Source organism: Physeter macrocephalus, chromosome 15 (genome assembly GCF_002837175.3).
Source record: "Physeter macrocephalus isolate SW-GA chromosome 15, ASM283717v5, whole genome shotgun sequence".
Taxonomy (NCBI): Eukaryota; Metazoa; Chordata; class Mammalia; order Artiodactyla; family Physeteridae; genus Physeter; species Physeter macrocephalus.
In genome coordinates, this window is record NC_041228.1 from 75981472 (window position 1) to 76005033 (window position 23562).

Below are 23562 nucleotides of genomic sequence, written 5' to 3' on the forward strand. Positions count from 1 at the left end.
TCGGTTCCCCTGCATCGGCAGGCGGACGCGCAACCACTGCGCCACCAGGGAAGCCCCAATCATATTTTTTTGATGTTTATCTTTCTACTCCACTATTCAAATCTTCAGATTTAAATGGTGTCCTTCAACTCTCAGTAGTCAACTGTGAGTTAACATTTCTACACCTTTTTCCTATCTTTGTCTTTCTCTTAAATCCACAGTTACACTTATTCAGTGCTTACCAGCAGTACTTCCACTGAGAGTTCCTCAGTCATCCTTTGGTTGGATAAAGCCTGTCCTCTAATAGATTACTTTAGAAGAGCTAGCTCATGAATGCCAATTACCTGAGTTCTTACATGGGAAAAGCTTTTTCTATAGTGTTGATACTTGGAAAGACCACTTGGCTACTTATAAAATATATGTATTTTAAAACTGTATTTGTTTCCTAGGGCAGTTATAACAAATTACCACAGACTGGGTGGCTTAAAACAATAGAACTATATTCTCATATTCCTGGAGGCCAGAAGTCTGATATCAAGTGGTTGACAGTGTCACGCTCAAGAGAAGACTCCTTCCTTGCCTCTTCCAGCTTCTGGTGGCTCCAGGCATTCCTTGGCGTGCCTTGGTTTGTACACACTTCGCTCCAATTCATGTCTCCTTCTTCACATTCTCTTTGTATTTCTGCATTTCCTCTTCTTATAAGGATACCAGTCATTAAATTTAGGGTCCACTCTAATCCATTATGACCTCAGCTTTACATCTGCAAAGACCCTATTTCCAAATGAGGTCACATTCTGACGGCTCAGGGTAGACCTGAACTTTGGTAGGACATTATTCAACCCACTATACACCATTTTTTCTTGGTTAAATGGTATAAACTCTTGAACTGGTGTGACATCTGTGTAGGTATGTGTTGAATCTTGACAAAAAGGCTTATAACCTGATTTTCTATTCTTTGTAAGTAGCTTGGTCTTTTTGCCTGGAATGCCAAAGAATGTTATCTTTAGAGTCTCATGAAAGAACAATGACTTATCTCAGATTCAGAGTTGGCATTCTGGGCAGTCGTCTCCATATTATGTCTCAATGTGGACATTTAGGTTCTCTTTATTTCAAGGGCATTTTCTTGAATCATAATTTTCTTTTTTTTCTGCGGGACGCGGGCCTCTCACTGCCGTGGCCTCTCCCATTGCGGAGCACAGGCTCCGGACACGCAGGCTCAGCGGCCACGGCTCACGGGCCCAGCCGCTCCGCGGCATGTGGGATCCTCCCGGACCGGGGCACGAACCCGTGTCCCCTGCATCGGCAGGCGGACCCCCAACCACTGCGCCACCAGGGAAGCCCTTGAATCATAATTTTAAAGATTAGTTCTGTTTCATCATTTTGTTTTTCTGTTTCATGGACTCCTAATGTATGTATGCTGACTCTTCTTTCATTGGCTTCCATATGGATCACTTTTACTCTGGTCCCTTTTATGTGTTTACTTGTTTCATTTACTTTTTTGTTTTTCTTATTGCTTTCTGTGCTTTTGGGCAATTCTGTTGTCCCTTGTGTATCCTGTGATTTAGTACTAAGCCTTTAATGATTTTGTCCTTTTTTTTTTTCTTCAGTTTCTTTCCTGTGTTATATGAGTTCCCATTTTGTATCTTCCTATTGTTTATTTATCTCTTCTGATTTGTTCTTTTTTATTTGTTCCATAGCATTCTTTTTATTTTTTTTTGTTGCTTGTTTATTTTTAACTGTGTTGCAGTGTTGCATTATAGTCTTAACTCTGCTTTGTAGAAATTTTCAAGTAGCCTGAAATGTTTTAATCGTCATTCCTTATGTTTTCTTCTTTTTCAATAGACATTGCTGTTCTATATTTCTTATTCCTATTTGATCCAGTTTCTCTGGAATTGGGGGAAGGGTGGTAGCAGGACAGAGGTTTGGGTAATTCTCGGTTCGTGAGCTTTCTTTAATGTTAGTGTGAGGAAGGCATTGTCTTTATTAGTAGCCATCTGTTTTTTGTTTGTTTTCACATTTTTTCTTTCTTGTTTGACCCTTTCTTTTTTCAATAAGGCCCTTACCTTCAACCCCTTCCTTCTTTTTAGTCCTCTTTGCCGTCATCCAAATTGTCTCTCTTAGAGAAACGTCCTAAAAGATATGGTACTTCATCCAGTATGCTCTTGAGACTTCACTTTTGTTTCTGTGTCTTCTCCAAGCCTCCTTTACTCACTGCTTTGTTAGCAAGTCTCAGGCCTCCTTTCAGTAGTTCTCATTTTAGATGGGACCTTTCCTTCTGGGGAGAGATTCTGGCTTTTGCTGTCTGAGTTTGCCACCACTGACGTCTTGGCACTTCCGTGAAGCTCCTGCCGTATTCCCTATACGGGATCAGCTACAGTACTTACTCTGCTGAGCTTTGGTATTTACTCCCCTTTTTTCTGATAAATTTGTGTTTATAGCTATCCTCTGTCTCCTACTTATTCTTTAGGTTATTACTTAACTCTGTTTTTGTTCTTTGTTGCTGTGTGTGGTTTTGGAAAGACGTGTGAGAAGAATCTGAGAGACTGCCATCGGCTTGGGGAACTCAGAAACCTAGACTCTGTTCATTTTTAAATTTTTTTTCTGCAGCCAGGAGTAAGTGGTAACGTAGCTGCCTACATTGCTAGCTGTGGTGGACTATATTTTATCTCACAGTGAGTGACTACTAGAAGAGTAATCTCATTGGGATATTTCTGAGTAAGTTTGTTTTCTTGTATAGTTTAGTAGTCAGTAAAGAAAACTTCCAAACCAAGAAAAACATTTCAAGCCATCTCTGTAATCTCTTCACCTTCTTAAAAATGTCTGGTTTACTTTGAAATCTAGTGCTTTTTCTTTTTATACTCTCTGACGTAGCAGATATGTAAACCTAACTCACTTACCTCTTTGCCTGTTTGGTATTTATAAAGCTCATTAGGAAATTGAGCCAATATACAAATAATTGAAACCGTGACTATATCAGACGAAAAGGTAGCATAGAAGAAAAGGCGTTTTTCCATTTGGAACTACGTCGTAGGTTGCCGCAGGTTGTGTTGCCCGGGAATCAGACTTTGGGGTGGAGATTAGAGTGCAAGATGTTTACTAGAGAGTGCTCTTGGGATCAGATTTGTGGAAGGGAGGGAAGGAAGTAGGAGAAGTTGAGTTGCAGCATGGTCCCAGTGAAGACTTGGCAGCTACCCTACAGGGAGCTCTGGAGCCTGGGCTTTCTTGAACCAAGGAGTTAATAGTCACTGTTTCTGGTTGGGCAGGATTGCATAGCCTCTTTTAGTTTTGTCTTAATACGTGACTATTGTAAAAAAATAAACATTTTACTCTTGTACTCAGAAAACAAAAGCTTCCTGTTTTGGAAAAAAGTATGAGTAATTCTTTGGAAGAAGTTTTTTTTCAGTCACTCTTGGTACTTTGAGTTCTGGTTTTAAAAAGCTTCAGTGCCATTACTGGCTATTACATTTTCTTTCCAGCTTGGGCGATGGTAGACCGTGGGTCAAATGTGAAAGCCCGTGCTTCTTACAACGAGAAGACCCCGAGGATCGTTGTGTCTCGCTCACATTCAGGAATGGTCAAGCAGGTTGCTCTTCAGACTTTCGGAAACCAGACTACAATCATCCCGGCGGGTGGTGCTGGTATGTTCCTACTCCCCTGCGGTGCCTGTGCAGTGTTCCCTGCGTAGCCAAGGCCATTTCAGGAGGCAGATTTGGTAGTCCCATCCTTGGGAAGAAAGTGAGAATGGACAGTGGGCTTTCAAGACAGGCGTGGTCTCCTATTTGGTAATCTCGGGAGTGGGATTTCAGTCACACGTGCCTCCTTGGTAGAGACAGTCTCACAATAGAAACAGTCTCACAGTGGTGATTTGTGTTCCTCGAATACTACAAAAGCATATTTCTGACATTGATGGTTGTTATATATATGATCTGATTGTGAAATAATTGTGCTATTAGTTTAACTGTAAGAATAGCAAGGAGAAAAAGAAAGATCCAGCACATCACAACGCTTTATTTAGCAGCAGGGTGCCAGGAATCATCAGAAGTGTTATTAGAATGGCTAACCCCTTGGTCACTGTTAACGCCCCTGAACTCCTCAGCTTGCGTGTGTGGGAGGCGCCACAGAGTCTAGTGCCCGTCCAGCTTAATGTAGATTCTGTATTATTGCATATTCCATATGTTCTAGCTCAGGGTCAGCTGACTTTTTCTGAAAGGCCCAATAGTAAATATTTTAGGCTTTGTGAGTCACATATGATCTCTTTTGCATACTATTATTTGATATTTTTTTAACCGTGCTTTAAAAATACAAAGAAAAAATCTATAGCTTGAGGGCTGTGTACAAAAGCAGGCCATGGCCCAGATTTAGCTCATGGGTCATTTGCCCACCCTTGTTTGAGTGTTGTTTAATATGACAGAAGTGTTTTTATTCAAACAAATAGCAAATTATAGTCAGAAACATTTGTGTTTGAAAACCTTTCCAGCAAAGTAATAAAGGGAAAAGTAGTGCTTTTAACCTTTAAGCCTAATAGTTTTAGTTTACTGCTGACCTATACGTGTCTTTCTTAACATGGCTTTATTGTTTTCTTACAGGCTCTGTTTGGTTAGGAAAGGTGATATCCAAAATGCCCAGTAGGAATGGGATAAACTAGATTTTAGACCCAGTTTCTTCTGGGTTTGTTTTATTTTATTATTTTATTTTTAAAATTCTGCCTCATTACAAAAAAGACCTAAGATAGTAGCATTATTTTGTGCTTTCTTCTTTCAAATCCAGCCTTCCTGGAGACTCAAGGGAAACCTGTGGGTGTTTAGCTTTAGTGTAATGGTCCATAGGAAACGATTCATGATGAAGGTATCACCCCGTAGAAGACAAGCACAAAGTAGATTTAAATTTTAAAAATTATAGGCATATATTTGTTTGTATTTGAGAACAGCTTAATAAATTACTTTGCAGTATTTTTTTTTTTTGCTCATTTGGGTTTAATGTCTGCACTATTACTTAAAAAAAAAACTTTTTAAAAATAAGTTTAGACTTAGCAGTTGCAAAGATAGTACAGAGAGCTCCTGCACACCCTGTGCTGTTATTTTAACAATGTACTCAAAACAGTAAGCTCCTTTCTTCACATCTTTCAGACAATAACCTAATTTCTGTGTTTATCTTGTAGGTTATAAAGTTTTAGCACTCTTGGATGTGCCTGATAAGAGTCAAGAAAAAGCTGATCTATATATCCATGTGACATATATCAAAAAGTGGGATATATGTGCTGGCAACGCCATCTTAAAAGCCCTTGGGGGGCATATGACTACCCTGAGTGGGGAAGAAATCAGTTACACGGGTTCCGACGGCATTGAAGGAGGGCTCCTCGCCAGCATCAGAATGAACCACCAAGCTCTGGTCAGAAAACTCCCCAATCTAGAGAAGACAGGACATAAATAAGCCACGCTGGTTACAGGTCACAGCTCCTCCAGAGCTGAACGGTCAGCCTGAAACGCTGGAGGCTTCAAAGCATCGGCGGAGACTGCATGGTTAAGGCCATCCCGAACTTTTTAAAGTATTTATGAAGCATCAGAGACTTATTTTCCCTGTAATAGGATGCAAGATCAGGGAGAATGGGTTGCTTCCTGTCTCAAGTATTGTCTTTATTTTTGAGACTATTTTCGTACAGTTGTCATACACAAGGCGCATATATATATATATTTGTGAATTAAAATCTATAGTCGAGTCTACATTGTTATGAGTCACCATTTTCACACAATATCATGAATCTTCACTGTTAGTACTTTCATATAGAATTGGGCTGAAGAAAGGATTGATTTTGTGTAGATGTTTAATATTACTTTACAATTATATCATTGAAAATAAAATAATTGGGGGTTTTTACCCCCAGTTCAGATGGAAAGCACAAGAAGCTACAAATTCATTAATAATGCAACAAATTCTCTATCGCTTACCGAATATTTCTTATGGATTAAAGTAGAAAAAGCTTAAATTGTTTTTTTTCTTTGAAATTTTAATAACAGGTTCACCAGCTAGTAGCGAATATAGATATATGATGGTTGCGTTGTAACTGTAATTTCTGTGTGTGTGTGTTTTGTTTTTATAAGGAGAAGTGTGTTTGTACCTATGGGTTCAACATTTCTGCCATCTTGCTGGTAATTTTCATTTGCCCTATGGACGGTGCATGGTTCCATCCTTTCCCTCTTGACCAGCATTTAGTCTTTAACTTGTAAGGTTTGGATTAAGGTTTCAGGGTTAGCATTAGAATTTGGTATATTTTCTCATTAGGGATAAAATATGCTGTATAAGGCATTATAAAAATATAAATGATCCTCTTATTAACTGAAAGTTATTTGACATTACGTGAATTGAGCTAGCTTTTATTATTTTCAAAAGCCTTGTTATAGTACTTTTTGAAAAATTTGCCAGGTTTGTATATAGAGATTCTCTCATTATCAAGAATAAATTAAGGTTGCTTTTGCCGTGGTTAGTTTTACCATCAATAAATGGATCTAACCTAACCAAACGAAGTATTAACTTTTGAGATACTTTTATCTTCCCTTCAGATTAAAAAAATGAAGATTGAAGTTACTTTTTGTTGAATTTTTTTCCTATTCAAGTGTGCAGAATCTGGTTGGAAGAAAGGTTGTGACGTATTCACTGTGTCACTGTAATTTGAACCTTGCTTTGTAGGATATCTTTCATTGGGATGTCTGATTTCTCTCAATGTGATAGCTGGAAATTTCAGGTAGACAGTAGCATTATTTCACGTGACTTTGCTATGGTTTTATGCCATAACGCACTGACAAGGAGAGGGATTTCTTATGGTTTCCTGGTTTCTTTTCTTTATATCTTTCTTCCTTTCTCTCTCTCTCTTTCTCTCTCGCTTTCTTCTTCTCTTTAAATTTTTTAACCCTAAATCAACTTTCCATTTATTTTCCTATCTTGGAGGTAAAGTTGACCAAAAGATGGGCATCCTCACCTGATGGAATGTGCTTACAGCTTTAGGTTTGCAAATTACACTGTCCAAGGTCCTTATTCCTCATTGGGGAATTGGACCTAGTGTGATACACACATTACCACCTGGTCTCTAGCAACTGGTCACCAATCTGGTAGGGTAATGGGCCTCGATAGGTAGGGTTTTGTTCATGAAAATTCATTCAAAGTTTTGGTAGTTGGAACACTTGATATTTAAACAGGACTTAGGAATTCTGAGCAGAATATTAGAGACTGCATCTTTTTTTGCAACGAGGTGAGGAAATCCTTTTTCTCAGGAGGGATGGCAAAGGCATATGCTGTTTCCAGAGTCCTGTGGTACAAGCATTTGTTTTCATTGTAATGTGTCAAACTTAGGGAAGAGGGACTAGCATATTAGGAAATGGGACTAGTTCATATTAGCAAGCATGGTGCTTTGGTTTTATTTTTAATTTTATTAAACCACATGTAGATAATGACTTTGTGAAGGGCTTTGTTGTGTGCAAAAATTAAGATATTGGCCGACAGTTAAATGCATTATTTTTGTGATTTGTTGGGTATAGTATAGTACTAATGATTTTTAAGTGCTTTTATAAAAATTTCAATTCAAAACATTTTGTTTCTAAAAGTCAGTATACATTATAGAACTAATGTAAGTACAAAGAACAGTATTTATATTTATTTATGTAAGACATTATTGTGCCAGGACATACCAGGGAAACACCTTCAGGAATAAGACATAATATCTCCCACGAATGGGGCTTCCCTGGTGGCGCAGTGGTTGAGAGTCCGCCTGCCGATGCAGGAGACACGGGTTCGTGCCCCGGTCCGGGAAGATCCCACATGCCGCGGAGCGGCTGGGCCCGTGAGCCACGGCCGCTGGGCCTGCGCGTCCGGAGCCTGTGCTCCGCAACGGGAGAGGCCACGGCAGTGAGAGGCCCGCGTAACGCAAAAAAAAAGAATGACATAAATACAGTTATTTCTAAAATGTTTACTTTTAGTGATTCTCACCTCCCCAATTCCTTGTCTCCCTTTCCCTCATCTTGACATTGATAACCTCAGGATCCATCAACTGTCCCCTTCTTCAGCCCCTCTTTGTCTCTACCTTGTTCCCTATCACCCTAGCCTGTTGATTAATGTTCTTTTATTTCTGTTTCTCTTTCTTCACCAGTATACTCTTCCCCAGCACTTAATCCCCAAATTCTCTCGTAGACCTACATCTCCACGATTGGTTGCTGAAATCTTAGGGCAGAATGGAGACTCTAGTAAAGTTCCGATGGAGAGAGTAGTCCTGGCAGGGTCCTAGCTGACTGTTACTTTTCAAAGACTCCTCAAAAAGTAAAGGAAAATCACCTTCAAAACCACAAAGTAACTGTCAAGTATAACCCAAGTCCTCTGTCTTTAGAGAGCGTTTCTTCTGACCCATCCTTCAAAGAATGAAAATGCAGAAAATACAAGAGTTGGCTGGCTGTGCCTGCTGGAGAAAACTTGCTTTCTCTATTAGTTTTCATATTGTATCCCTATTTCAGTTGAGAGTATCAGAGCCTACAAGATGGGTCATATCTGTCTTTGTTATTCAATTGTCCCCTTTTCCCAATTTTAGAGTTTTTCTTTGATTCTAAATATTGAATTGTTTATGGCTATATAATGAAGTAACAAGCGTCTTGGTCTGTGTGTTTTAAGTAGTAATTGTGCAAATTCTTCCTGGTTTCTGGGTGCTTCCTTTGAATATTGTGCGTATTGAGTCAGAGGCAGTGGAAGGGGCAGTGGCTAAGAAAAGACCAGGGAAGAAGAAAGCCCAGGGGAAGGGTAGCCAAGGGAGGACGCCAAGCAAGCATCTGCCCTGTCTCAGATGTTTAATTCAAAAGTTGGGTTTTACTCGGGCTTTGAAGGTGACAGCTGTCTCTCATAGCTTCAACATAAGTAAAGAAAGCTGGAGTGCCACCCCCTATTCCTCAGAAAAGAAAATATCCAGCTTGCCTCTCCTTGATAACAGCTTGAAAATGGCCTTCTGGAGACAAGCTCTGGCAGGTTTAAAACAGGAACTGTTTGGAATCTAGTCGCAACTACTTATCTTGGCTGTGTGTTGACTGTGGATAGAAGCAGTGATTTTTCAGTTTAGATCTTGGTTGAATTTAAGACTTATTTAATTATTTTCAGCATATGCCTACAAAAGTCTGCCTTGTAACTGTTGTGTAAAATAAACCTGTGGTTTCATTTTTATCCTAAAAAAAGTTGTGCCTTAACAACAGGGCATTGTATGTTAATAAGGGAAAACAAAATTTTTTTTAATAGATGGGGAAAACAGGAACTTTTGCCATTAAAATTTAAGTTCTTTTAATGTTTTTAATGTTAGAGTTGGGGAAAATTCGTTAAAGTTAAATAAAATTAATATAAAATTATTTTTGCATATACAACTAAAGTGCATTTTTATAAGAACTGGCATCTTGATGTATATAGGTCTGAAATGATACTTCATCCTTTGGTTTTTAATTTGAATTAATAAGACCATGATAGATTTTTTTTTTTTTAATTTTACTCAAACTTTTTCAGTGTGCTATTATATCTATTCTAGTACGCTGAGTCACTTTGGTTCTAACAACTATTTATGGTATCATGTCAAGAATTTCTTAATGTTAAAAAATACTGTATGGGGCTTCCCTGGTGGCGCAGTGGTTGAGAGTCCGCCTGCCGATGCAAGGGACACGGGTTCGCGCCCCGGTCCGGGAAGATCCCACGTGCCGCGGAGCGGCTGGGCCCGTGAGCCACGGCCGCTGAGCCTGCGCGTCCGGAGCCTGTGCTCCGCAACGGGAGAGGCCACAGCAGTGAGAGGCCCGCGTACCGCAAAAAAAAAAAAAAATACTGTATGTATGTGACATAAACCAGAATGGTTCCTAGATCGGGGAGGGTTCGGATTAGCATTTACTAAGAGGGCAAGAAGAACTGAACTTCGTACTTCAAAAGGAGGTTTTGGTTTTATGAGGTGCTGGTCATAAGAAGTTATTTTTATTTCATCAAAGCCTGGCAGGTGTTTGCATTCCAATTCACCATTGATAAAGGCTTACAGGGAAGCTGCTTTTTTAAAAATTATTTTTAAAAATGAGTGATGAATTAATTCTGTGGGAAAATGAGATTTATAAATATTAGTTTTCCTTTAAGATAATATAACCCAAACTTTCAGAAGTTAAGGATGATGAATAATATTACAACTTGTGTACTGTGTTTGTAAGAGTTTCCTAAAGTATTAAAGTTCAGGTAATTTGTGTAAATTGCAAAAGCAGAAACTGTGATGTTTGATTAGTAGTATGTTGCATTAGAATTCTTTTTGAGGTGTATGTTATAGTAAACTATTATTCAGACTTGTTCATCCTGTATTTTTTTAAACTAGGAGATACAGCACCCCAAGTCATCTTTAGATCAGCCTGCAGAGCTCATCTGTCTCCCCAAATTATCTCTTCTAAGCCCTCTTCGTCATCTATGTTCAATTAAGTTGGAAATGTTTATAGACTTTAATTTGTGTGTAAAATATGGACTTCAGTTTCCACTGTGCCCTTGCATCCACCCTTGGCAGTAGCCGAAACTAGCTTTATAGTCTAACAGGAGAGACTGTTCTGCCATGATGAACTGTGGTGCTGCCAGTGGGTTTTTTTCCTCTTTTGATGGTCTTACTTAAGCTACTAAATGGATATACACAAGCAGTTGAGTTTACACTAACACTATGAAATGGTATTTCCCGTCTATGTCCCTGCCTCTTCAAACTTGGATGTGGTGTTTTTGTGTTTTTAATCATTTTTCACTTCCTAGTCAATCACTTATAATGGGCTAATGATGAGAGGGATTAAAATAAAACTAAATACCTTCGAATACCCCTTCCCCTCCCACACACTGAAGGCTGTGGAGGAACTAGACCATTTCCTGTTGCCAGGACATGCTTAGACACCAGAGTTTTCTTCGCTCGGCATGCTATCCCCTGCCTCACCCACACCACCTAACTTAAGAGGGTCCCGGCTTCAGCCTCTACTGAGAAGTAAAGGTAAACTCTCCTCCCTCCAGGTTTTTGAGCAGGCTTTTTGGCACCTCACCTGTAGCCCTCACTTCTACGTGTGCTGTTGTAAACTTCTTAAGGACAAGGATGATTTCTTGGTGATTTTTGTACTTCCACCTCAGCCTCGGCAGCTACCCCAGTGTCTGGAACAAATGAGGTGCTTAATGTCTGTTGAAGTAAATGGAATAAAGGGTTTCTACTAGCATCAGCATTTCTCATGCCTCAGTTGTGTAAGCTGGTTGTTTGGTTTCCTCTGAAAATATTTGTTTTATGACCCACACACCCTAAATTATTTTTTAAAGTTTTGTTTTCTTTCCTTCAGATACTACCCCATGGCCAAATAGCTCTAGAAAATGTGGTTGCCTCCGATGAAATGACCCTCCCAAACTCTGCCCCTGGATACACTTTGCCAAACTGAAATTTGAATTTTCTGAATAAATTGGTCATGTCTGAAAGATGGTGTGCTGCATCTACTTATTTTCCCTTTTTAAACAAAAATGTTTGCTATGATGAAATATACCTAACAAGTTTACCATTTCAACCATTTTTAAGTGTACAGTTGGGTGGCATTTACATTCACAGTGTTGTGCAGATATCACCACTATCCATTTGAAGAACCTGTTCAGCCCAAACAGAAGCCCTGTGCCTTTTGGACAGTCCCTCCCCATTCCCCACTCCTGGTAACAACTATACTGCTTTCTGTCTCTGAATGCTTCTGCTTTTTTTTTTTTTTTTTTTAACATCTTTATTGGAGTATAATAGCTTTACAATGGTGTGTTAGTTTCTGCTTTATAACAAAGTGAATCAGCTGTACATATACATATATCCCCATACCTCCTTCTTGCATCTCCCTCCCACCCTCCCTATCCCACCCCTCTAGGTGGTCACAAAGCACCAAGCTGATCTCCCTGTGCTATGCGGCTGCTTCCCACTAGCTATCTATTCTACGTTTGGTAGTGTGTATATGTCCGTGCCACTCTCTCACTTCGTCCCAGCTGACCCTGCCCCCTCCCCGTGCCCTCAAGTCCATCCTCTACGTCTGCGTCTTTAGTGCTGTCCTGCCCCTAGGTCCTTCAGAACCATTTTATTTTTTGATTCCATATATATGCGTTAGCATACGGTATTTGTTTTCCTCCTTCTGACTTAACTCCACTCTGTATGACAGACTCTAGGTCCCTCCACCTCACTACAAATAACTCAATCTCGTTCTTTTTCATGGCTGAGTAACATTCCATTGTGTACATGTGACTGGACGGGTTTTAGTGCGCCTGCAGTGTTATCGGATTTTGCTGTTGCTCTGCAAGTCCTCGTACCCCCTCAGATGTCAGCCTATCCTCATGCAGGGCCGTGCAGAAACAGGAGGTAGGGACTCGTCTGTGGCAAGCGCTTCTCTGGCCTCACAAGTTTGCTGTTTTAGGGCAGTGGCTGCCAAGCAGGGCGTCAGGATCCGCTGGGAACGTAGGCATGCATCAGAAGCAGTGGTGGTGGGGTGGTCCAGCAATCTGTGTTTCATGCGGATGCCTGCTCACATCTGAGAGGCACCGGTTTGGAGCCCAGGTTAAATATAAACCCCTAGGTCATCTTTTTTTCTCTTTAATGTAACAGCTTCATTGAGTTACTATTTACATGCCATGCAGACGGCCCATTTCGAGTACATAAGGCAGTGGATTCCAGTATATCCACACAGTCGTACAACCATCAATACAATCGCCTTTAAGACATTACCATCACCCCCCAAAGGAACCCTCTAGTGGTTCCTCCCCCATTTTCCCTTCAACCCCCAGCTCTCTCAGCTCGAGGCGATGGCACTGATTTTTTAATCTCTGTAGATTTGCCTATTCTGAACATTTCATATAAATGAGATCATACAATTCGCAGTCTTTTGTGATTAGCTTTTTTTCACTTAGCATAACGTTTTCAAGATCCATCCATGCTGTGGATGTATCGGTAATTCATTCCTTCTTATGACTGAATAATATTCCATTGTATGGCTATGCCACATTTTTGTTATCCATGCCTCAGCTGATGCATATTTGGGTTTTAATTTGGTTTTACATTAAAACTCTGTAGTGCAAGCTCTTCCTCTCCTCATGGAAAAATATCTACATGTGACAATTTTGTATGTACACACATTAGTATTCTGAATTAATATTGCAGTACCAATGGACCACAAGTATTTATGAAGGTTCTAATTGCACAGCTCTCTCCCCTGACGGATTTAGAGTTTGTAAGGCTATTCTTAGCGCTGCTATCACTGCCACCAAAATAGAAATGAGTTGAATGTGTGGGATTTAATCTGATGCTTGTTTTCTGAGTTTTCCACTGTGGCCATCAGCAGGGGTAGCCCCATGGGTGCTGGGGGCTGGTGTCCAGCTGCTATACTCAGCCCTGGGTCCTGGGCCAGCGCTCACGTATGGAGGGCTTACAAGTCACCTTTCCAGGCCTTGGGATTCCTGATCTCTCACGACACACTGGAAGTTCTTGAGACACTGTGGCCCCAAACGTTTGACTCGAATAGTGCAGTAAGGTCATGCCCGACTCCCCTGTTCAGTAGCGTGTCAACAAGGGGATTTGGAGATTGTGGGCAGGAGACGTATGTGCCTTACGGGTGGACAGGGAATGCTGAACTAAGACATATACACCTGAAGGGGATGCCAGATGTCAGGGAGAAAATATTCAGAGGACTTTCCTCTCTCAGCAATGCACGGCTGCCATATGAAACTGAAACGAAGCCAGGTGACTAGTCCCTCCACAGGTTGACATTATCCACAAAAAAGGCCACAGAGGTATCTCTCAACTGAAAAAAATATTCATTCCTAAGCAACAGATAATAAAGGATGCCTCCAAGAATTTATTGGTTATGGACATGAAACTCAATGTAATATATTTTTGCATTTTGGGGATTTATGTTCTTAGAAACAGCTGACACAGAAGTCAAAGACATTATATAAGCAAATTCCTAATTGGATTTTTTTTTAATAAATTTATTTATTTATTTTAGGCTGTGTCGGGTCTTCATTGCTGCACACGGGCTTTCTCTAGTTGCCGAGCACGGGCTCTAGGCACATGGGCTTCAGTAGTTGTGGCACGTGGGATTAGCAGCAGAGGCGCACGGGCTTAGTTGCTCCGTGGCATGTGGGATCTTCCCAGACCAGGGCTCGAACCCGTGTCCCCTGCATTGGTAGGTGTATTCTTAACCACTGTGCCACCAGGGAAGCCCTCTTACCTTCTTTTTTTTTTGAATTTTTGAATTTTATTTAATTTATTTTTTTATACAGCAGGTTCTTATTAGTTACCCATTTTATACATATTAGTGTATACATGTCAGTCCCAATCTCCAATTCATCACCCCACCACCCCCCTTCATAAGTGGATTTTTAAAAATGCTTTTTATTTGTTCATATAAGTAAATAATAGAGAACTCTATTCTACATCCTAAGTTAAAAATTGGGATGTAGACCATTATTTTTTAAAAAGACTTCTAGAATCTGAGTATTTTGAAAGCACAGAACCATTTTTAAAACGGCAAGGACTATTTTCTTCCTCCCTTTTAAGGCTTTTGGGTGGCTCTCATCAAGAATATCATTTCAGAGTTTCCAAAGCGCTTCAACATGGATTCAAGTTTTCCTGAAAGAGGGGTGATCCTGTGACCACGTGACATTTCAGAGGTCACATCTGATTTTTTATTTTTTGCCACTTGCACAAATATGAATTTGTCTTGCTGGAACAGTTTGAAGCTTGGAGCAAATGGAGAGGAAACAAGATTCACAGTGAATTCACTGGTGGAGTCCAGTGCCTCACGTGGTCTCCCCCGTCTACTCTCTAGAACTTCTGGGCCCTCCTCCCAGCCAGCGCTGTTTGCCCGCCAATCATGCCTTGGGGATTAACATGAGAACATCAGGAAACAATGGATCACATCTTGTTGAACAGAGAGCAGAGTGGTTTCTTTCCCAAACCAGATTTCCGATTGTGAAACAAGATTTCCACAGCTCTGACGGGAGATCTTCCCAGATATGCCCTGGGTCATCTCTTATTTCACAGTAGGAATGCAAACAGCTCACATTTGAAAGTTTTTCTGTTTTCAGTGAATTTAGTTCTCTAGCTGGATTAAGATCTTTGGTTACATCCAATCTCCAGCTGGCAGAGGACCAGACCTAATTTTTCAAAGAGAACATTGTCATGGAAAATGTTTTCAATAGTGGATAGAGTTTTTCCCAAAGCTGCTCTTGGTAGGTAAGCAGTGGCGTGCCATGGGACAGGAGGACAAAGGATCTTTCTCCAATACGCTTCTTATTCTCTGGGGAAGAGATAAGACATTCTTCAAACAGTTGTTTTGGACCTCAAGCCAAATAGTCTTGGAAACCTCAGAGGATTAAATACATCAACAAGAGGAAACATTGAAAATGGGAAGGTCTGTCAGACAACAAAAGGATTCTGCACTTACAGCAAGAGGTGAATTTCCAGTAGTGACAGGTCACCGCCAGCCCTGGACTCCTGGAGAGTGGCAGGGTGGATGTACTAAACCAGTGGTCTGTGTTTAATGCAAAAGTTCAAGAATAGTTGACCATCGAGGCAAGTCAGAGACAGGAGTTAGGAATCCCCCGAGAGAAGGGTGATGTGTATGAAAGTTCGCCCCCAGAACTCGGGTGCAGCAGAGCCTGCATTTGAATACCCCTCCGCTTATTAGCTGCGTGATTTTGGGCAAGGTACCAACCATGGCGTTGTCGTGAGGATGCAGTGACATAAAATATGGGAGGATCTTAGAACAGTCACACGGCCCCTAAGGATGCACATCTCCTCTCTGAGCCCCTGTTTATGTATGTCTGATCCGAAGGCTTTTACTCCATGCTGTATTTATTAGACAGGACTCTCTTGCTTTCTAGAGACAGAAATTAACTCAAATTCACCTAAACAGAAAACAATTCATTGGTTCAAGGGCCCAAGAAAGAAGGTTAGGGCTGAGAAGGTCAGCTGTTGAAATTATGTGGTCATCTCTCTCTCTCTCTCTCTCTCTCTCTCTCTCCCTCCCTCCCTCTCTCCTTCCCCCCCTCTTCCTCTCTGCTGGTGTGCTATTTCCTTCTCTCCTTTGATAGACCTTCTTTCTCCACAAAATGGGGAGCCCAGACCCACATTCTTCCAGCAGTGCCCACATGCGTGGAACAATCCTCTCTTTCTCTCTCTCTCCCTCCCTCCCTCTCTCCTTCCCCCCCTCTTCCTCTCTGCTGGTGTGCTATTTCCTTCTCTCCTTTGATAGACCTTCTTTCTCCACAAAATGGGGAGCCCAGACCCACATTCTTCCAGCAGTGCCCACATGCGTGGAACAATCTTCCACACTCACCGTACAGAAAGTCCTGGAAAGAAATGTGATTGATTTGGTTGGGGCATATGTCCTCACCTGTCCCAAACTCTCCTCTCCAAGGCGCAAGACAGGATCTGTGAAGAAAAGAAGGAAGGAGGTTGGGCAGAGGAAACCATAGCTACTAAAATCCAGTCAATAAGGACTTCCCTGGCGGTCCAGTGGTTAAGACTCTGCACTTCCACTGCAGGGGGCATGGGTTCGATCCCTGGCCGGGGAACTAAGATCAACCAAAAAAAAAAAAAAAAAAAACCCCAATCCACAAGATTTATCTGCGAGAATGGGGTGAGGGGACCCATCCCAGGACAGTGCCCTGCTGTCAAGGGCGCTGACAACTGTCGGGTCCTCGGGTTTCTCACTGTTCTGTCCTGATCGGGGGCCCGGGTCTCAGCAAGATGGAGCTCGGCAGCCACAGGCACCTCCTCCATTGCCTGAAGCCCAGCCGGCCACTCTTCCTGGCACCTTGCTCTTCTGGGGGGTGTTGGGTCAGGGAGGGGCAGGTGGGCCACAGATTGGACTGCACCCTGTTTTGATGCTTAAAACTCATATCCCTATCCAGTTCCCTGATCCTTCTTCTTCTGTAGATTTCCAGAGTCCAGGCTAAAGCCATCACTAGTCTGGTAGCGTGAGGAGCAGATGGCCTGCCCCCTACTGGGAGCCCTTGGTATTTAAAAAGCTTCCGGGGGCTTCCCTCGCGGCCTGGGAAGAATCCGCCTGCCAGTGCAGGCGACACGGGTTTGAGCCCTGGTCCGGGAAGATCCCACGTGCCGCGGAGCAACTAAGCCCGTGCGCCACAACTACTGCGCCGGCGCTGTAGAGCCCAGGATCCACAACTACAGAGCCCACGTGCCACAACTACTGAAGCCTGCGTGCCACAACTACTGACGCCTGCGCGCCTAGAGCCCGTGCTGCACAACAAGAGAAGCCACCGCAGTGAGAAGCCCGCACACCGCAACGAAGAGTAGCCCCCGCCCGCTGCAACTAGAGGAAGCCTGCACGCAGCAACGAAGACCCAAAAACAGCCAAAAATAAAAATAAATAAATTTTTAAAATAAAAAAATAATAAAAAGCTTCTGTGCTTTCAGAGTACTAACATTTAGAAATGATTTTTTTTTTAAAGATGGTCTAATCCTAAGAATTCTCTATTATAATGAGCAAGTAAAAAAAGCATTTTAAAAAACCTGGTGATGAATTTGTTTATTTAACATCCTTGACTTCTGCATCAGCAATTTTTAGGATCATAAAGTTGTTTCTCATCTAGGACCAAAAATTCCAGGGAGGTTCCCCTTATCCTCTGTTGCTTAGAAATGAGTATCTTGTTCAGTTTCCTGGCCTCAGGCATCATAGGCCAACCTGTACCCACAGCCCTGGCTGGTCTGAGTCTTTGCCCTGACTTCTCTGGTTAAAGTGAGTAAAATTACACCTACATTAGTTGGCTTGGGCTGCTGTAACAAAGTACCACAGACTGGGTGTCTTCATAACAGAAATGTACTGTCTCCCAGTTCTGCAGCAGAGTTCCAAAACCAATGTGTCATCAGGGTTGCTTTCTCCCAACGGCTGTGAAAAGGACCCTATTCTATGGTTCTCCCTAGTTCCTGGTGTTTTCTGGCAAACTTCGGCTTTCCTTGGTTTGTAGTACATCACTGATCTCTGCCTTCATCTCCAAATGGTGTTCTCTCTGTGTGTGTCCAAATTTCCCCCTTTATAAGGACATCAGTCATATTGGATTAGGGGTCCACCCTTCACCACTCTGACCTCAGCAGAACTAACTATACCTACAAAGACCTTATTTCCAAACAAGGTTACATTATGAGAGACTGCGGGTTAGGACATGGAAATTTTGGGGGAAGACGTGACTCATTAATACACCTAGGAAGAGATAGAATAAAGAGATGAAATGGAATAGAGATCATGAAGAAGTACTTTTAAAACCATGATAGTAGCATTTTCAGTGCAACTAAAGCATCTTTTTAAACTTTTGTAATACTGAATGAGTGCTTTGTTTGCTTTTTTAAGGAATTACAATGATTTAAGGGTGTCTGGCGCGTTTGACTTTTGAAAAGGCTAGGTTTTCAATTAGTGTTTAAATGCTCTGAGATAGCCTATTTATTAAACGAATGGACTTTGCTGTATTTTTTGTGGGTAAGTCATACTAGCATATTTAGATGAATATCAATTAATTTAAAATGAGAGACTGAATATTAGAAAAATAGTAGTGAGTGTTCCTCTTTACGAAAGCCCGATGTGAACGCATCTGTGGACAGGAAGCCACAGCAAACACTCAGACCTGCAGGGTCCTTCAACTCTCAAATGTTCCTGCCCCTTCCCCCAACTTGTTAGGAAAGACAGGCGCTGCCCTGTGGAATTCCGTGTCCTGGGCTGAGCCCGGCAGGAGCTGAGTCTGTTTTCAACATCTTTGAACTGCAGGACCTTTTGTGCAAATAGCATCTTACAATGTAAACTCAATCTATAAAACAGATTGAAGCCAACATCCTTCCCTGTCACTGGGAAGCTTTCCTTTGAATGTTATCCTTGTACCCCTCGCCTCAGAACCACCCAGAAATCACAGTTCAAGAGGTAGATTCGGGGACCTACAGTAGACTCCCCGATTCAGAAGTTTAGCCTTGGGGCCCATGAATCTGCATGTTCGCACACTCCTAAGGATATTTCGCATATAAAGTTTAAGCTTTGCTTCGTTAGCTTAACCTAGGTCCTGGCACACATTTCTCTACCTCTACCGTTGTTGAGTATCCCGTTAAACAATGCACGAAGTCACCACCTTGTCCCTAGGAAACCGACGCACGCCGCCACCTGCCTTCGGGGCCCCTGCCTCTGGCGCTTCTGGTCTGGGGCTCACGTCGTCCCCCGGTTGCCCCCTCTGACTACCACACCTCCCTCCCCGTTGGCGGATCTTGGTCATTTCAGCTGTTCTGGCCCCGTGGGTCTCAAACATTAACATGCATGAACTCCCCCGGGATGCTGTTAAAATGCAGCCCCTGGCTCCGTAGGGTCCGGGGTGCGGCTGAGACACAGCGCTTCCCAGAAGCTCCCGGGGGACTCCTGGTGCAGGAAACACGCTCAGAGGAGCGAGGTTCCAGAAAAGGGTCTATCTCTGTGTGGTTCTCCCTGGGTCCCCGCCATAAGTGCTGTTCCAGCCACAGCGCCTGAGCCTCAGGTTAGAGCATCCACCCTCGGCCTCAGGGGCTCCAGACAAAGACTTCCCAGGCAGGTGACGCTGTCCCTACACCCAGGATCTTATCTAAACTTCAATTTTCTGCAGGCTGCGTACATCTTTTTCTGATGAATAGGAACTTCACTTTATTCACATAGATATTATTATTTTAATTATATCTCTTGTTGCTTCCCACGTCAGTGTTGCATGAACTAAAAAGCAACCTTAAATAATCTCTATTTCTACAGTTGTAGAAGTCTTTTGAAATTTAGAAGAAGGCTTTTGAAAATTTAGAACTAACAAAAAATTCTATGAGCATATTATAAAATAGCTGTTGGCTTTTTGACTCTAGGCTTTTGTTCGTAAAAGAAAATCAAGATATGGGTAATTAAGAAAAAAAAAAAAGCCTCTTGGCAGTGCTTGCTTCTTCCTCCTTTTGTTTTGGCTATAAATCTGGTTTCTTTGGGGTGAAATACCGAACTCCGCCACACGGGGGCAGCAGAGCACCGCTGTCTGTGCTCAACTAGAAAAGCGCTGCTTGGAGTTTGGGGGTGAATTTCAAAACCTTGAAGTTAGAATTGAAAATAACAGAATGTAATAAACCTCTGCTGCTGGTTGAAATTCCGCAGGTATAACCTTCTAACTTAAAAGTTCATTTGAAGAATCCTGTTTTGGGTAAGCTCTATCGTTAAAGGAAACTGCTCATCTCTTTTCCTCTGGCCCTGCAAGCCTTGCAGGAGTGGGTAGTTAAGCGGGTGGAAGTGATGCGTCCCCAGCGGGGCGCTGATTAACTTAACTCCAGTCCAGGATGTCACGATGACCACGGCTTCTAGCAGAATATAGAGCAGGCAGGGGAAGAGAAAAGGCAAGAAGCCTTTGAGGGAAGAAAACTGATTTGGATGAATGCTGTATCCAAAGAGCTAAAGCAGAAGACTGTCTGAAAGAATCACTTTACAAAGAAAAACATTATCTTGAAGAATCATTTTGGAGACCATTCAGATCATTTGAGCCTGTACCTAGAACACCAGCTGTTCCGGAAGCTGACAGGATTTATCTTTATTTTTTACTTGGTGTTGTGAGGTTAGCCTTTGAAGGCATGCAGTTTGGGACATGCTTCTATTTTGTCTCTGTGCAAACTGACAAAATCTTATTCATCCGTGTTCTCATGTGGAAAATGAGGCAAAAGTGTGATGATTTGAAATTCTGTAAGACACACACGCATGCAGGGTCAGTATTCTGTCCTTCAGCTGTGTGGCCTCACGTCACACGGAAATGGCTAAATGCTAAAGGACGACATGAGTTCTTCCTGCATCTCATTCCTCTCCTTCTTTAGGCTGGAAGGTTGGACACGAGGAGGGTTTTTCCAGCAGATGCTAGTCCCTGAGTTGCCGTGATGATGCCCTGTGGGGTGAGGGGTATGTTAACCCAGGTGGGACTCACTGCACCGCCTGACCTGGCCTCAGGCTATGGGGCTGGGCAAGGCACCCTCAGCCCTGCAACAAGGGTGAAAGCACAGACCCAGCCCACCAGAGCAATCGCAGAGACAAAGTCGGGAGGTGCTATGCCGCCCGAGGGCCCTGCAGCGTGCGGTGGTCAGCAGGTAAATCCGTGAATGCCTCGTTTCCTTCCCGGGGTCATCAGTCCAGCCCTGACCCAGCTTCTGAGCTCCGGACCCATAAATGCCACTGCCGACCTGGGACGCCGCGAAGACGCTGCTTCCAGGTTAATGCTGTAGCTATGAACGCAAGGCCGTGCGCCTGACGCACCGTGAGGCCACACAGAGTGGAACGTCAGAGTTTGGAGCAGGGGAATGTTCATTGCAGGGCCACGCAAGGGTAGCTCATGCCCAGAAAACCCCGAGCTCCCTGAAAGGTTTCCGTAAAGCACTTTCAAATGCCGGGTGAGGGAGGAGGGGTCACAGGGTATGTGATCAGTTCGTGCACAGTTCTCTGATTGGCTGATGGTGAGGTCACAGGGGTTCACGTGGTCAGTCCTTAGGCTCCAGGAGGCCTGGGGGCTGTGTGGTCACGGTCCTCAAGAGTTAACCTCTTCCACTAGCTGGGGGGTTCACATCTGAACCCTGAAGTCAAGGCTGTGACAACACAACTAAGAGCTACAGCAGGTCCCTGCAACCGTGGGACCGGGAGGGGTCCCCAGGGAAGCGCTCAGGGTGGGGGAGGAGGCTGAGAGCCCAACATTTGGGGTGAACCGTATAAGGTGGACAGGGAAACAAAACAGGCAGACGCAAAACAATAACAACAGAGGCAAAACGAGGTCAGAGGAAGGAGAGAAATCGGAGGTATTGGTGCCATGACATCCAAGAATGGAGGAGGAGGAGAAGACCAATGGTGTCCAACGTGGTAGAAAGATCAGGTAGGATAGCGGCCAAGAGGGCACTGGGGTGGTGTCCGTGCCCACCTGGAGCTCCTGGTGAGGAGGGAGCCTGCTTTCAACTCTGCCTCTGTCTCTGGTGCTTGTTGGCTTGAGGCAGCCATCCTCCCTGGGTCTTGGTTTTCTCCCCCGTGAGGGGAGACATTGTGTTAGTTTCCCAGGGCTGCTGAAACAAAGGACCACGAACTGTGTGACTTAAAACAACACACGTATTCTCCCATGGTTCTGGAAGCCAGAAGTCCAAAATGAAGGTGTCGTCAGGGCCACGGTCCCTCGGACACTCCAGAGGAGAAGCTGTTCTTTGCCTCTTCCACCTTCTGGCGGCGGCTGGCTTTCCTTGGCTTGTGTCTGAACCACTGCAGTCTCTGCTTTGTGGTCACATCACCGCCTCCTCCTGTGTCCATGAAAACTTCCTCTGCCTCCCTCTCGTAAGGACCTTGTCACTAAATTTAGGGACCACTCTGATGATCCAGGATAGACCCCTCTCAAAATCCTTAATCACATATTTTGGACTCCAGAGCGTAATATTCACTCTTTTACCATATCCAGGAAATATTGACAGTTTCTGGGGACTAGGGCATGGATGGAGCTTCTGAGGTGCAACCTTCTACCCACTACCGATGGACTCGTGGACACTCAGACCAGATAATCCCCACAATCCCTTCCGGTGGTGACATTTAAAGAATCGCCAAAAGACTGACAACATGGGAAACTCTACTATTATTTAACACAAGTTCAAAATAGTTGACAGAGTAAACAAGTGTTATTTGCAACAACTAGAATAGCTTACCTCTGGGTTGCATTCATTTTTTTAAAAAACCTCTCACATGCCGTCCTGTGGTTGGCGTGTCTCTGACGCCCGCACACAGGCGAGTCCTTTGGTGAGCTGTGCACTTTTTCACCTACTCACCTGATATCCATTTTCTCTCTATGGCCTCAACTGCAAATTCTTTGCAGAGTGAAGTTTGGCCACCATCAGTGTGATAAGGGGAAAAAATTGATTTTGGAAACTTAAGAAATTTTATTCCTTTGAAATCCACGACGGGCACCCTGTGAAGATGCTGGCGTGTGGGTGGATAGGGGGACCTCTGTGTAAGTGAATACGTTAATATGTGGGTAATTTATGAGGATATTTAGTGTTCGGGAGCAAAATTTGCACATAAAGTGGTTTTGTAAATTCCCTAAAATTGTTTCAAGCTTTAAGCATTACCCTTGCTTACATTTTTCGATTGCTTTGTAAGTTCTTATTTCACGGAAAGTACAAAGGTACAGCCCTGTGAGCTAGAGTTATTTCAAATTCTGATTTAGAGGAGTCTCAGAAATAAATGTGGCTTCTGCCATACTTAAGAGAAACTAGGTTGCATTTTTATTTGGATTTTGGGCCAAACCAGGCGGGATACCTTCTGTCTCTCCGTCAACTACCTCTTCCCTACTTTGAGTGCATTGAGAATGTTTGCTCTTCTCTTTAACCCTCATCTGGTCTAGTCTGCTTTCCCTTTGGCTAATATTGTGTATTTCTCAAGGGAAAGAGATGCGAAGGGAAAACTCCAAACATGCTAAGAGTCTCCAAGCACCTTGAAGCACACACACCACAGTTCATAAGTGTTTGTTTACGAGATGCGAGCACAGGACAAACTTTCCACCAGCACTTTT

The 23562-nt window shown here is 43.0% G+C and overlaps 1 protein-coding gene across 1 annotated transcript in view; it reads left to right on the forward strand.

Annotated features, from left to right (window-relative positions):
- Positions 1–6491, forward strand: part of BPNT2 (3'(2'), 5'-bisphosphate nucleotidase 2) — a 25442-nt gene extending 18951 nt beyond the window's left edge. The window contains exons 4-5 of the mRNA XM_007112034.2: positions 3456–3617; positions 5138–6491. Coding sequence (XP_007112096.1) covers positions 3456–3617; positions 5138–5409 — 434 coding nt within the window. The 3' untranslated portion in view covers positions 5410–6491. The remainder of the gene's footprint in view (positions 1–3455; positions 3618–5137) is intronic.
- Positions 6492–23562: the final 17071 nt, after the last annotated feature.